General features: G+C 46.3%; 1 protein-coding gene across 1 annotated transcript in view; it reads left to right on the top strand.

The window, feature by feature from the left end:
* The window catches only part of LOC123990734 (solute carrier family 35 member F1-like), a 151,248-nt gene that overhangs the window by 104,545 nt on the left and 32,064 nt on the right, over positions 1-14,639 (top strand). Inside the window, exons 5-6 of the mRNA XM_046291553.1 lie at positions 12,459-12,618; positions 13,630-13,786. Coding sequence (XP_046147509.1) covers positions 12,459-12,618; positions 13,630-13,786 — 317 coding nt within the window. The remainder of the gene's footprint in view (positions 1-12,458; positions 12,619-13,629; positions 13,787-14,639) is intronic.

Below are 14,639 nucleotides of genomic sequence, written 5' to 3'. Positions count from 1 at the left end.
CACTGAGCACATGTGACAAACATGACAGAGTCTGGAGACGCCGTGGAGAACGTTCTGCTGCCTGCAGAATGACCGGTTTGGCGGTGGGTCAGTCATGGTGTGGGGTGGCATTTCTTTGGGGGGCCGCACAGCCCTCCATGTGCTCACCAGAGGTAGCCTGACTGCCATTAGGTACCGAGATGAGATCCAGACCCCTTGTGAGACTATATGCTGGTGCGGTTGGCCCTGGGTTCCTCCTAATACAAGACAATGCTAGACCTCATGTGGCTGGAGTGTGTCAGCAGTTCCTGCAAGAGGAAGGCATTGATACTATGGACTGGCCCGCCCGTTCCCTAGTCCTGAATCCAATTGAGCACATCTGGGACATCATGTCTCGCTCCATCCACCAACGCCACGTTGCACCACAGACTGTCCAGGAGTTGGTGGATGCTTTAGTCCAGGTCTGGGAGGAGATCCCTCAGGAGACCATCCGCCACCTCATCAGGAGCATGCCCAGGCATTGTAGGGAGGTCATACAGGCATGTGGAGGCCACACACACTATTGATCATTTTTGTGTGATTTTGTTGTCAGCACATTCAACTATGTAAAGAAAAAAGTATTTAATAAGAATATTTCATTCATTCAGATCTAGGATGTGTTATTTTAGTGTTCCCTTTATTGTTTTGAGCAGTGTATATAAATAAAGCCATCTTGATTGGCTGGCCCTCTGCCTGGCCTGGCCCTGCTGTGAATCCACTTCTGGTTGAGACTGCATGATAAGGGGGCTAATTAAAGGTGCACTTGCTGACTCTCGTTCCGTGTGTCAGTTTATCTTCATTAAAATGTGGTTAGTGCCAAAGGAGCCTTACTCATATCCACCCGAAAGGCATCAGTTTGCTAGTGGAGGGAGGGATGGAGAGAGGGAAGATTATAGGAGAGTCCTGCTGAGAGCAGGATCTCAGCTAAATCGAATATCAGCTAAATCTGGCATTTCCCTCCACCCCTCTGGAGCCCAGCCAGGACTCAGGATCCATCCAGGGGCCCCAGGGCTGGGCGATTTGGGGAGACAGACAGTGAGGAGTGTGTTGGTATCCCCTCTGTAGTCTTAAATCAGGCACCTAAACACTCCTCTCTCAGTAGTCAGGGCTGAACGAGAACAGACACTACTATTAGTAATTCACTGGCTTACCTGGACTTTTATGGTACTTCCTGCTCACCCAGGTTATTATAGTTTTGCTTTTTTGTGTTCGTTTTTATTTCAATTTGTTTTTTATTAGTAGTCCTGACACTTAGAGGAAGACCCACAAAATTGTCAGACTCCAGTCACCCAAGTCATAGACACTTCTCTCTGCTACCGCACGGCAAGCGGTACCGGAGTGCCAAGTCTAGGTCCAAAAGGCTCCCTAACAGCTTCTACCCCCAAGCTATAAGACTGCTGAACAATTAATCAAATGGACACCCAGACTATCACTTTACCCCTACCTACATGTACAAATGACCTCGACTAACCTGTACCCCCGCACATTTACTCGGTATGTAGCCGTGTTATTGTTATGGAATTCTACTGTGTTACTTTTGATTTTTACTTTAATTTATTTAGTAAATCTTTTCTTAACTCTATTTCTTGAACTGCACTTCAGGGCTTGTAAGTAAACACTTCACGGTGGTAAGGTTGTATTCTGCGCATGTGACTAATACAATTTGATTTGAGATGAGAGTGCTGCAAAGTTGTGATAATGGGTATAACTTGTGTATACAGTCATATCAGTCAAATAGGCTATACAACGTGTGGTGGTGTCATTGTCATTCAGTAGTCCTTCCCTGCAGTCAATGACCAAAAGCCCCCTATTTGGCCTCATGGCTGGAATGTTATTCATCTTTTTCATATATATTCAAGAGCATGTTGTCTCAGCCGATGACGGGTACAACACAAAAACCCCAGATAATGTCAAAGATGTCTAAGCTACAATTTATGTGTTTAGAATAGACTTTTAAGGTAAAGAAAATATATTTAAAAAACGTTTTATTTAAAAAAAAAATGTTTTAAAGAAATTATTAAATAGTTTGACAACCCTGTTAAGATTTTAAATTATATCAATCTCAACCGTTTATCTCAAATAGATTTACCCTAAAGTCTACGATAGCCTGAGAATATAAAGTATCAGCAACAATCTGAATAAATATAGATTGATTCTTTCTTCAGATCCTAGAAGGTGCAGATCCAGCATTTTGAGCCATGTGGAAAGAAGTTGGAAGAAAAACATATTTAAATGTGTCTATTATCGGCTCGTGTGTCACGTTGGCATGAATGATTCAGGAGACTGGTGCAGGAATAGTTTTTTTAAATTATACCCCAAATTACGGCGTAACATGTAAGGGCACGGGGACGAAGACCAAACAAACGCGTAACAAAAACAAAGAGTTGAAACCCAAACAAAAGACCAAGGAGTACCTAGAATAAATAACACTAGCGCACAATGATTATGTCATGTTTGTCATTTATTATCATGTCTTGTCCCTGTGCTCCCCATTCTATTCGTTTCCCTCTGCTGGTCTTATTAGGTCCTTTCCCTCTTTCTATCCCTCTCTCTCCCCCTCCCTCTCTCACTCTCTCGCTCTCTCTTCTCTCTATCGTTCCGTTCCTGCTCCCAGCTGTTCCTATTCCCCTAATCATCATTTAGTCTTCCCACACCTGTTCCCGATCCTTTCCCCTGATTGGAGTCCCTATTTATTCCTTTGTGTTCCGTTCCTGTCCCGTCGGTTCCTTGTTTAGTTTTCACCGTGCTGTGATTGTGTTTCGCCCTGTCCTGTCGTGTTTTTGCCTTCATCAGATGCTGCGTGTGAGCAGGTGTCTCTGTCAACTACGGCCTGCGCCTACCCGAAACGACCTGCAGTCTGTGGCCGCTTCTCTTGTTATTTCCCTCTACAGACTAGAGGATTTCTGTTATTCCCTGTTTGGACTTGAATAAACTCTGTTTCTGTTAAGTCGCTTTTGGGTCCTCTATCACCTGCATGACAGAAGGAACCGACCAAGGAATGGACCCAGCGACTTCAGACGCTCGTTACACTGCCGTCAAGATCCAAGGAGCCATGCTCGGCAGACACGAGCAGGAATTGTCTGCTGCTCGCCATGCCGTGGAGAACCTGGCCGCTCAGGTTTCCGACCTCTCTGGACAGTTCCAGAGTCTACGTCTCGTGCCACCTGTTACTTCCTGGCCTGCCGAGCCTCCAGAACCTAGGGTTAATAACCCACCTTGCTACTCCGGGCAGCCCACTGAGTGCCGCTCCTTTCTCACGCAGTGTGAGATTGTGTTCTCTCTCCAACCCAACACATACTCTAGAGAGAGAGCTCGGGTTGCTTACGTCATTTCACTCCTTACTGGCCGGGCTCGAGAATGGGGCACAGCTATCTGGGAGGCAAGGGCTGATTGCTCTAACAAGTTCCAGACCTTTAAAGAGGAGATGATTCGGGTTTTTGACCGTTCAGTTTTTGGTAGGGAGGCTTCTAGGGCCCTGGCTTCCTTATGCCAAGGTGAACGGTCCATAACGGATTATTCTATTGAGTTTCGCACTCTTGCTGCCTCTAGTGAGTGGAACGAGCCGGCGCTGCTCGCTCGTTTTCTGGAGGGACTCCACGCAGTGGTTAAGGATGAGATTCTCTCCCGGGAGGTTCCTTCAGATGTGGACTCTTTGATTGCTCTCGCCATCCGCATAGAACGACGGGTAGATCTTCGTCACCGGGCTCGTGGAAGAAAGCTCGCATCAACGGTGTTTCCCTGCTCCGCATCGCAACCATCTCCCTCCTCTGGCTTTGAGACTGAGCCCATGCAGCTGGGAGGGATTCGCATCTCGACTAAGGAGAGGGAACGGAGGATCACCAACCGCCTGTGCCTCTAAGTTGCTGGACATTTTGTTAATTCATGTCCAGTAAGAGGCCAGAGCCCATCAGTAAGCGGAGGGCTACTGGTGAGCGCTACTACTCAGGTCTCTTCATCTAGATCTTGTACTACTATGTCGGTCCATCTACGCTGGACCGGTTGGGTGCTACATGCAGTGCCTTGATTGACTCTGGGGCTGAGGGTTGTTTCATGGACGAAGCATGGGTTCGGAAACATAACATTCCTTTCAGACCGTTAAACAAGCCTACGCCCATGTTTGCCTTAGATGGTAGTCATCTTCCCAGTATCAAATTTGAGACACTACCTTTAACTCTCACAGTATCTGGTAACCACAGTGAGACTATTTCTTTTTGATTTTCCGTTCACCGTTTACACCTGTTGTTTTGGGTCATCCCTGGCTAGTATGTCATAATCCTTCTATTAATTGGTCTAGTAATTCTATCCTATCCTGGAACGTTTCTTGTCATGTGAAGTGTTTAATGTCTGCCATCCCTCCCGTTTCTTCTGTCCCTACTTCTCAGGAGGAACCTGGCGATTTGACAGGAGTGCCGGAGGAATATCATGATCTGCGCACGGTCTTCAGTCGGTCCCGAGCCAACTCCCTTCCTCCTCACCGGTCGTATGATTGTAGTATTGATCTCCTTCCGGGGACCACTCCTCCTCGAGGTAGACTATACTCTCTGTCGGCTCCCGAACGTAAGGCTCTCGAGGATTATTTGTCTGTGTCTCTTGACGCGGTACCATAGTGCCTTCTTCTTCTCCGGCCGGGGCGGGGTTCTTTTTGTTAAGAAGAAGGACGGTACTCTGCGCCCCTGCGTGGATTATCGAGGCTGAATGACATAACGGTTAAGAATCGTTATCCGCTTCCCCTTATGTCATCAGCCTTCGAGATTCTGCAGGGAGCCAGGTGCTTTACTAAGTTGGACCTTCGTAACGCTTACCATCTCGTGCGCATCAGAGAGGGGGACGAGTGGAAAACAGGCGTTTAACACTCCGTTAGGGCATTTTGAGTACCGGGTTCTGCCGTTCGGTCTCGCCAATGCGCCAGCTGTTTTTCAGGCATTAGTTAATGATGTTCTGAGAGACATGCTGAACATCTTTGTTTTTGTCTATCTTGACGATATCCTGATTTTTCTCCGTCACTCGAGATTCATGTTCAGCACGTTCGACGTGTTCTACAGCGCCTTTTAGAGAATTGTCTCTACGTAAAGGCTGAGAAGTGCTCTTTTCATGTCTCCTCCGTTACTTTTCTCGGTTCCGTTATTTCCGCTGAAGGCATTCAGATGGATTCCGCTAAGGTCCAAGCTGTCAGTGATTGGCCCGTTCCAAGGTCACGTGTCGAGTTGCAGCGCTTTTTAGGTTTCGCTAATTTCTATCGGCGTTTCATTCGTAATTTCGGTCAAGTTGCTGCTCCTCTCACAGCTCTTACTTCTGTCAAGACGTGTTTTAAGTGGTCCGGTTCCGCCCAGGGAGCTTTTGATCTTCTAAAAGAACGTTTTACGTCCGCTCCTATCCTCGTTACTCCTGACGTCACTAGACAATTCATTGTCGAGGTTGACGCTTCAGAGGTAGGCGTGGGAGCCATTCTATCCCAGCGCTTCCAGTCTGACGATAAGGTTCATCCTTGCGCTTATTTTTCTCATCGCCTGTCGCCATCTGAGCGCAACTATGATGTGGGTAACCGTGAACTGCTCGCCATCCGCTTAGCCCTAGGCGAATGGCGACAGTGGTTGGAGGGGGCGACCGTTCCTTTTGTCGTTTTGGACAGACCATAAGAACCTTGAGTACATCCGTTCTGCCAAACGACTTAATGCCCGTCAAGCTCGTTGGGCGTTGTTTTTCGCTCGTTTCGAGTTTGTGATTTCTTACCGTCCGGGTAGCAAGAACACCAAGCCTGATGCCTTATCCCGTCTGTTTAGTTCTTCTGTGGCTTCTACTGATCCCGAGGGGATTCTTCCTTATGGGCGTGTTGTCGGGTTAACAGTCTGGGGGATTGAAAGACAGGTTAAGCAAGCACTCACGCACACTGCGTCGCCGCGCGCTTGTCCTAGTAACCTCCTTTTCGTTCCTGTTTCCACTCGTCTGGCTGTTCTTCAGTGGGCTCACTCTGCCAAGTTAGCTGGTCATCCCGGTGTTGGAGGCACTCTTGCGTCTATTCGCCAGCGCTTTTGGTGGCCGACTCAGGAGCGTGACACGCGCCGTTTCGTGGCTGCTTGTTCGGACTGCGCGCAGACTAAGTCGGGTAACTCTCCTCCTGCCGGTCGTCTCAGACCGCTCCCCATTCCTTCTCGACCATGGTCTCACATCGCCTTAGACTTCATTACCGGTCTGCCTTTGTCTGCGGGGAAGACTGTGAGAGCCGCCAATAAACGCAGGATTAAGAGTCCAAGGTATTGTTGCGGCCAGAGAGTGTGGCTTTCCACTCGCAACCTTCCTCTTACGACAGCTTCTCGTAAGTTGACTCCGCGGTTCATTGGTCCGTTCCGTGTCTCCCAGGTCGTCAGTCCTGTCGCTGTGCGACTGCTTCTTCCGCGACATCTTCGTCGCGTCCATCCTGTCTTCCATGTCTCCTGTGTTAAGCCCTTTCTTCGCACCCCGTTCGTCTTCCCTCCCCCTCCCGTCCTTGTCGAGAGCGCACCTATTTACAAGGTACATAAGATCATGGACATGCGTTCTCGGGGACGGGGTCACCAATACCTTGTGGATTGGGAGGGTTACGGTCCTGAGGAGAGGAGTTGGGTTCCGTCTCGGGACGTGCTGGACCGTTCACTCATCGATGATTTCCTCCGTTGCCGCCAGGATTCCTCCTCGAGTGCGCCAGGAGGCGCTCGGTGAGTGGGGGTACTGTCATGTTTGTCATTTATTATCATGTCTTGTCCCTGTGCTCCCCATTCTATTCGTTTCCCTCTGCTGGTCTTATTAGGTCCTTTCCCTCTTTCTATCCCTCTCTCTCCCCTCCCTCTCTCACTCTCTCGCTCTCTCTTCTCTCTATCGTTCCGTTCCTGCTCCCAGCTGTTCCTATTCCCCTAATCATCATTTAGTCTTCCCACACCTGTTCCCGATCCTTTCCCCTGATTGGAGTCCCTATTTATTCCTTTGTGTTCCGTTCCTGTCCCGTCGGTTCCTTGTTTAGTTTTCACCGTGCTGTGATTGTGTTTCGCCCTGTCCTGTCGTGTTTTTTGCCTTCATCAGATGCTGCGTGTGAGCAGGTGTCTCTGTCAACTACGGCCTGCGCCTACCCGAAGCGACCTGCAGTCTGTGGCCGCTTCTCTTGTTATTTCCCTCTACAGACTAGAGGATTTCTGTTATTCCCTGTTTGGACTTGAATAAACTCTGTTTCTGTTAAGTCGCTTTTGGGTCCTCTATCACCTGCATGACAGATTATCACACGGGACCAGACCCGTAATCATCTGTGCGATCCACAAAGGCATGATAGCCCAAAACACACAGCACAGGTACTCACACGCACCAATGGACATTGTAACAATAATCGACAGCACCATGGTGAACAAAGGGCACATACAGTGCCTTGCGAAAGTATTCGGCCCCCTTGAACTTTGCGACCTTTTGCCACATTTCAGGCTTCAAACATAAAGATATAAAGCTGTATGTTTTTGGGAAGAATCAACAACAAGTGGGACACAATCATGAAGTGGAACGACATTTATTGGCTATTTCAAACTTTTTTAACAAATCAAAAACTGAAAAATTGGGCGTGCAAAATTATTCAGCCCCCTTAAGTTAATACTTTGTAGCGCCACCTTTTGCTGCGATTACAGCTGTAAGTCGCTTGGGGTATGTCTCTATCAGTGGGGTATGTCTCTACCAGTGGTGGAGGCGAGTGTAAAAGGTAACAGAATCCCCTCATTGGTGGTCTGGCCCTGTGACAGACAGGCAGACAGACTGGATGATGCATGGACGAGTTGATCAGTACCTCCATGCCTTGCTGACCCAGAGGCAGCACAACGTAATGATGTGACAAGCACACGGGTGGCCTGCAGCAACTGTTCACACAGGGATGGATCTATCTATCCGCATGGTGTGACTGTCACTGAGTGACTAGGCCGGAAGGTGAGGAGAGTGATAGGGTGACTCTTCCACTGTGAAGAGATGGATATTTGAGAGCAGCAGACTACAGCAGTAGCTCTCTCTTCAAAGTAAACCCAGTCTGAGGATATTGTGAAGGTGATTAAACGTTCAGAGGAAGGTGCGCTCAAGGAATCACTGTAAATATTGACTCAGTAAACAGCTATAACTCAAACTGTTACAAATATTTTGAAATAAATATATTTTTTTCCAGATCTGCTGTGCAAGTTGGTTTGATAATGAGCAGTGTTTCACCTACGATTTTCTTCCTACGATTTCCTGTAATTCTACAAATTGGTGGAGAGAACAGTATAATAGTTTTCTTCTCTTCTACACCTTTTGTCATAGCATATGAACACGACATAAGCCATCTGAATGACTCAAACATTGTAACAAAATCAATGACAGCTTGATGATGAGAGGTCTAAGGAGAATGGCAAGAATCTTGCAAGCTAACAGGTGGACCACAAACAGGCAAACATCAGCACAGTACAACAGTGGTGTGCAGAACGCACAACTTGTCGGTCCTTGTCACAGATACGCTATTGCAGCAGACGACCACACCGGGTTCCACTCCTATCAGCTAAAAACAAGAAGTGGCTCCAGTGGGCAAAAAATATAGCCTGGTCCGACAAATCCCAGTTCCTGTTGCATGATGCTGATGGCAAAGTTTGGATTTGGCGTAAGCAGTCCTGCCTGGTGTCAACGGTACTGGGTGGTGGTGGTGTAATGTTGTGGGGAATGTTTTCCTGGCACATGTTACCAATTGAGCAACATGTCCATGCCCCGAAGAATTCAGGTTGTTCTGGAGGCAAAGGGGGGTCCAACCCAGTACTAGATGGGTATACCTAATAAACTGAACACTGAGTGTATAGCTTCATTATCATTTCTACTTGCTTTATAACTGGTTTTAGTCATTTAAGTTATATTTGTTATTTTGGGGGGGAGTGGCGGCAACTATAATAAATAAAATATATATTATCATATTGTAATATAATAAATAAAATGGAGTTAAGCAGAGGCTAAATGAATATAGGGGAAACACTGAAAAACAGAGCAGCTCAGGTCAAGTGAACTCAAATTAAGTAAGTTTGGTGTTAGTAAGAGACTTGATCAATGGACCATCTCACTTTAAGGCCAAGTCAGACACTTCTTTTCCTCTGTGCAGGGGATGTTGGTATTTATATAATTGGCTCTCCCACTGATTCTTTAGGGAGGGTGGAGGAAAGAAATAGGCACAACAATTCTCAATAGTTTTTTAAATAAACTATAACGATGTTAGACAATGCCTCATCAATATTAATATTTCCGTCATGAAGAGAACGAGGAATAAAACAGTGCTATTAAGGACTTTCCCATTAAGGGGGAAATGATTAGTTGTTATGAATGGTCGTAGAGTCTGGCTAGGCTCCAGTATGAGGAGATCAGTGGGTACATCTGGAGAAAACTCCTCTTCATCAACTCATTATTACAGCTGGCTAGGGACATTATCTTCACTGCTATTCACACTCTTCCAGTTACATTAGGTAGCCAGCCTGGGGACATAACACACTGAGGTATTAAATTAAGATGTATTCAGTAGAGTTAAGCAGAGAGTCTTATTAGGGCTGACTAAATTGCCAGGGGTTTCATTTGTTTGCTGGTATTTGTAAAGAGGATTTCATTACCATGTCATGTCTATTATTTTCCTGCCATAGCTGTTACACAGAGAGAACAGATGAGAGTAACACAGAACTCAACCTCAATCATTCACTTACTTTCAGGGTTCTCTCATGGTTATTGTTACCCTACATCAGGGTTCCCCAAGTGGCGGCCTGTGGCCCGAATTTGACCCCAAGTTTTCTGAGAAACAGTTTTATTTTTTATTGTTGAACATAAAAGGCCGTAAAAACTCCAATTTATTTTTATTTGGGGAATCTGTTACCAAGTTTTCCCACACATAGAGAGACACGTGGTCGTATACAAATATAAGCAATGTTTGAAATGATTGTTTTAGTCAAATCTTTGGGCTTCTTGCGGTCAGTTTGCATGCCAGTACACCCGACCATCCACTCAAGAAAAATCCCTGGCCTACACTGTTTATCTCTCTCCATCTCTTGCTTCCTGTAACTTTTCCCTTTCTCTCCTTCTCTTTCTCGCTCCCTCTCCTATGTGCTCCTTTTCCTCTCTCCCTTGTTCCCTCTTTTTATTTTTCTATATTTTTCTCTCTCCTGCTCTGTTACTTCTATCTTCCTTTCCTTCTCTCCCTCTCTCTCAAGGGCATGCTACAGGAACAGACCGGTTAATATAACCAAGTGAAAAAGCCTTCCATTAGAAACACACTGGCCTGATGAGAAAGGAGAGACTGAGACATGCTGGCCTGATGAGAGAGGAGAGACTGAGACATACTGGCCTGATGAGAGAGAGGAGACTGAGACATGCTGGCCTGATGAGAGAGGAGAGACTGAGACATGTTGGCCTGATGAGAGAGGAGAGACTGAGACATACTGGCCTGATGAGAGAGGAGAGACTGAGACATACTGGCCTGATGAGAGAGGAGAGACTGAGACATGCTGGCCTGATGAGAGAGGAGAGAATGAGACATACTGGTCTGATGAGCGATGATAGACTGAGACATGCTGGCCTCATGAGAGACTGAGACATACTGGGCTGAGGAGAGACTGAGACATACTGGCCTGAAGAGAGAGACTGAGACATACTGGTCTGATGAGAGAGACTGAGAGATACTGGTCTGATGAGAGAGACTGAGACATACTGGACTGAGAGATACTGGATTGATGAGAGAGACTGAGGCATACTGGTCTGATGAGAGAGACTGATACATACTGGTCTGATGAGAGAGACTGAGAAATACTGGTCTGAGGAGAGAGGAGAGACTGAGACATACTGGTCTGAGGAGAGACTGAGACATACTGGTCTGATGATAGAGACTGAGACATACTGGTCTGATGAGAGAGACTGAGAGATACTGGTCTGATGAGAGAGACTGAGACATACTGGACTGAGAGATACTGGATTGATGAGAGAGACTGAGACATACTGGTCTGATGAGAGAGACTGATACATACTGGTCTGATGAGAGAGACTGAGAAATACTGGTCTGAGGAGAGAGGAGAGACTGAGACATACTGGTCTGAGGAGAGACTGAGACATACTGGTCTGATGATAGAGACTGAGACATACTGGTCTGATGAGAGAGACTGAGACATACTGGTCTGGTGAGAGACTGAGACATACTGGTCTGAGGAGAGAGGAGAGACTGAGCCATACTGGTCTGATGAGAGACACTGAGACATACTGGTCTGATGAGAGACTGAGACATACTGGTATGATGAGAGACACTGAGACATACTGGTCTGATGAGAGAGACTGAGACATACTGGTCTGAGGAAAGACTGAGACATACTGGTTTGAGGAGAGAGGAGAGACTGAGACACACTGGTCTGATGAGAGAGGAGAGACTGAGACATACTGGTTTGATGAGAGAGACTGAGACATACTGGTCTGATGAGAGAGACTGAGACATACTGGGCTGGTGTTTAGACAAATCGATTAAACCACACATTATTGTGCCAGGGTTGTCGTAGGTGTCAAAACATTAATTGTTGTGAGCTGTCAGGAGAGCCACTCCACCACCTCTTCTCTTCTCCTCTGTGTACTCTGCCTGCTGTCCTACGGTTCAATTTAGCACTTTGTTCTCCTGTGCACTACTTGTCCCTGGGGGTGAACCCATACTGCTACCACTAAGTGCCAGAAAGGCTTCCCAGAATGGAGGCCTGATGGTCCCCAAGGCTCGTAAACCTTACCTCTCCTCCCTCCCGTATGACCCCTTCTCCTGCCTGACGCAAAATCCTCCACCCCTAAAAATCACCATCCTCATTCTTTCTCATCACCATTAGTGTTGGACTGTCCTCTGACCTTGTCCTCTAGTACAGTGTGTGTCCTATGTGTCAGCCCCTTGCCTCTGTGTGGGGGTGGTTTTTAGCTCTACTGTGATACCATCTCCCTCGGTGTGTCTCTCTTGTCTATGTGGCATACAGTATCTTAGAACTCCATTTAAACCAGGAATGGGCAACTTTGACGGGGGTGATATCTGAGTGAGAGTGACTAATAAAATCAATGGGGCCTCCCGGTCGGTAATTCTACCATGATTACTGCAAGTTGTCTAGACTGTCTATACTTACTTACCAATCTAAAACATGTTCATTGACACGAGGTAATTGAGTGACTGACTGTGAGTGACATAACAAGAAAGAAACTGATGATGCACAACCAAATTTCAAAATTGCACCGTGTATATTCTAACTCTCATCATTAAGTTGAGACCCCGACTTAGTTCCTATGTTGGGGGAGGGGGACATTGATCCGGGGGCCTACAAATGGCAGCTAGTTTCCCGTCCCTGATTTTAAACCATGTCCTCCCTGTTGTGTCTTTACTAACCACAGTTCATTGTGTCTGTTCTAACTCTGCATGTCTCTCCTCTGCCTCTCAGCTCTTAGACTGTTTCACCATCCCCGTGGTGCTGCTGCTGTCCTGGTTCTTCCTGCTGGTGAGGTACAAGGCCGTGCATTTTGTGGGCGTTGGGGTGTGTCTGTTGGGCATCGGCTGCATGGTGGGGGCAGATGTCCTGGTGGGAAGACAGCAGGGCCTAGGTAAGACACATACACACACAAACATTACCCTTCCTGCCCCAAGGGCCAATATCACAGTGTTATTGAATAACCATTTAATTAAGCATTTACAAAGACCCATAATAAACGTGTACTGCTCTGACTCTTTGGAGGCCTTCAGTCTGCTGTGTCCTTCACGCAAATATCCCGATCACCCCAACACACAGGGTCCTCACTGAGCAGTTCACCATCACTGTCTCATTGTGTTTAATCCTCAGTACCTTTAGCAACAACACAGTCAGCTCTCCGGTGTTATCCCTGGCGCGGTGTGCCTTTCATATCTATGGGAAGCCTCCCCCTCTCATTATTGCATTAATTACCCCCTGGATTTCCAGTAGATAGAATGTTGGTTCACTATGAATAATAAATGTTCCAATCCAAATCATATTACATGTTCTGGATCCAAGGAGTTTAGAGTTTCTTTAAAAACAAACTGCTAGAGTTTCATTTCTGTCTCAGAATTGACAGAATAGTTATATTATATCTCAAATGTGTGCTGAGTATCTGTAAGTTCTTTGTTTGATTGGGCACGGTTGATCCCTACATGACCGAAACCCATTGCCGCGTTCAGTATGCACGAAACATGCAGGGACAAAGGGATAATGCAATACTTTGGTATCAGGTTCCAATCAATAATGGCCATTTTGTCTTACCAGCTACACAGTAGTGTTACGGAGAACAGCATTATTTCAAACCCAATAAAGTGAACAGTATCTTAAATTTGCTTAGTTCATTAACTCCAATTAAGAAACGTTGCTGCAACCCAGTTGCTGTCTGTACCTCTCTTATCAGCCAATGTCTTTCACTGCCTTGTTGTCATGCATTACTAATGGGTTTTTATAGGCTAGCCACTTAGTCTGATATTACTGAACAGCGTTTCATATGATAACCTATTTGTCATGGTTAACTCAGGGATAGCTCTTTCATATGATAGGCTATTGTAATGTTGTGCTCTAGTCATTTCCTCCTCGCTCTCTCACTCTGTCTGCCTAGGGGACCATAAGCTCCTGGGGGACCTGCTGGTTCTGGGAGGTGCCATGCTCTATGGAATCTCTAATGTGTGTGAGGAGTTCATCGTTAAGAACCTGAGCAGGGTGGAGTTCCTGGGCATGATGGGACTGTTCGGCTCTTTCTTCAGCGGCATTCAGCTGTGAGTGTGTTTGTGTGTGTCAGAGCTGGCTTCAAATACTGTTTGAAATCATTTCAAATATATTTAGCTTGTTTGAGCTTGTCTGGTACAATGGAACCAACAGAATAGTCCCAAAATGGCAAACTCTGAAAATCTGTCACTCAAGGCAGGCAAACGGTCAAAGTGTTTCAAAGATTTCAAACTGTATTTGAACTCAGGTCTAGTGTGTCATTCCTCACTGATGCTGGACAGAGCATCTCTCTTCACCAATACCACAAGAGCAGCCAGTAGAAACTCAGAACTCTAGTGCTATATCTTTTACACTCCAACACTAACATTATCAAGCTGGAACCCTTAAGTTAACCTCATCTACACTGAGTATACTAAACATTAGGAACACCTTCCTAATATTGAGTTTGCCTTCAGAACAGCTTCAGTTCGCTGGGGCTTTGCACTCTACAAGGTGTTGAAGGCATTCCACAGGGATGCTGGCCATGTTGACCCCAAAGCTTCCCACAGTTGTGTAAAGTTGGCTGGATGTCCTTTTGGTGGTGGGTCATTCTTGATACACAAAGGAAACTGTTGAGCGTGAAAAACCCAGCAGCATTGCAGTTCTTGACACAAACCGGTGCGCCTCGCATCTACTACCATACCCTGTTCAAAGGCACTTAAATTAGTTTGTCTTGCCCATTTACCATCTGAATGGGACACATACACAATTCAGGTCTCAATTGTCTCAAGGCTTGAAAATCATTCTTGAACCTTTCTCCTCCCCTTCATCTACACTGATTGAAGTTAATTTAACAAGTGACATCAATAAGGGATGATAACTTTCACATGGATTCACCTGGTCAGTCTGTCATGGAAAGAGCAG

The sequence above is a fragment of the Oncorhynchus gorbuscha genome, linkage group LG12 (genome assembly GCF_021184085.1).
Source record: "Oncorhynchus gorbuscha isolate QuinsamMale2020 ecotype Even-year linkage group LG12, OgorEven_v1.0, whole genome shotgun sequence".
Lineage (NCBI taxonomy): Eukaryota > Metazoa > Chordata > Actinopteri > Salmoniformes > Salmonidae > Oncorhynchus > Oncorhynchus gorbuscha.
This window is presented reverse-complemented; position numbering and strand designations above follow the sequence as displayed.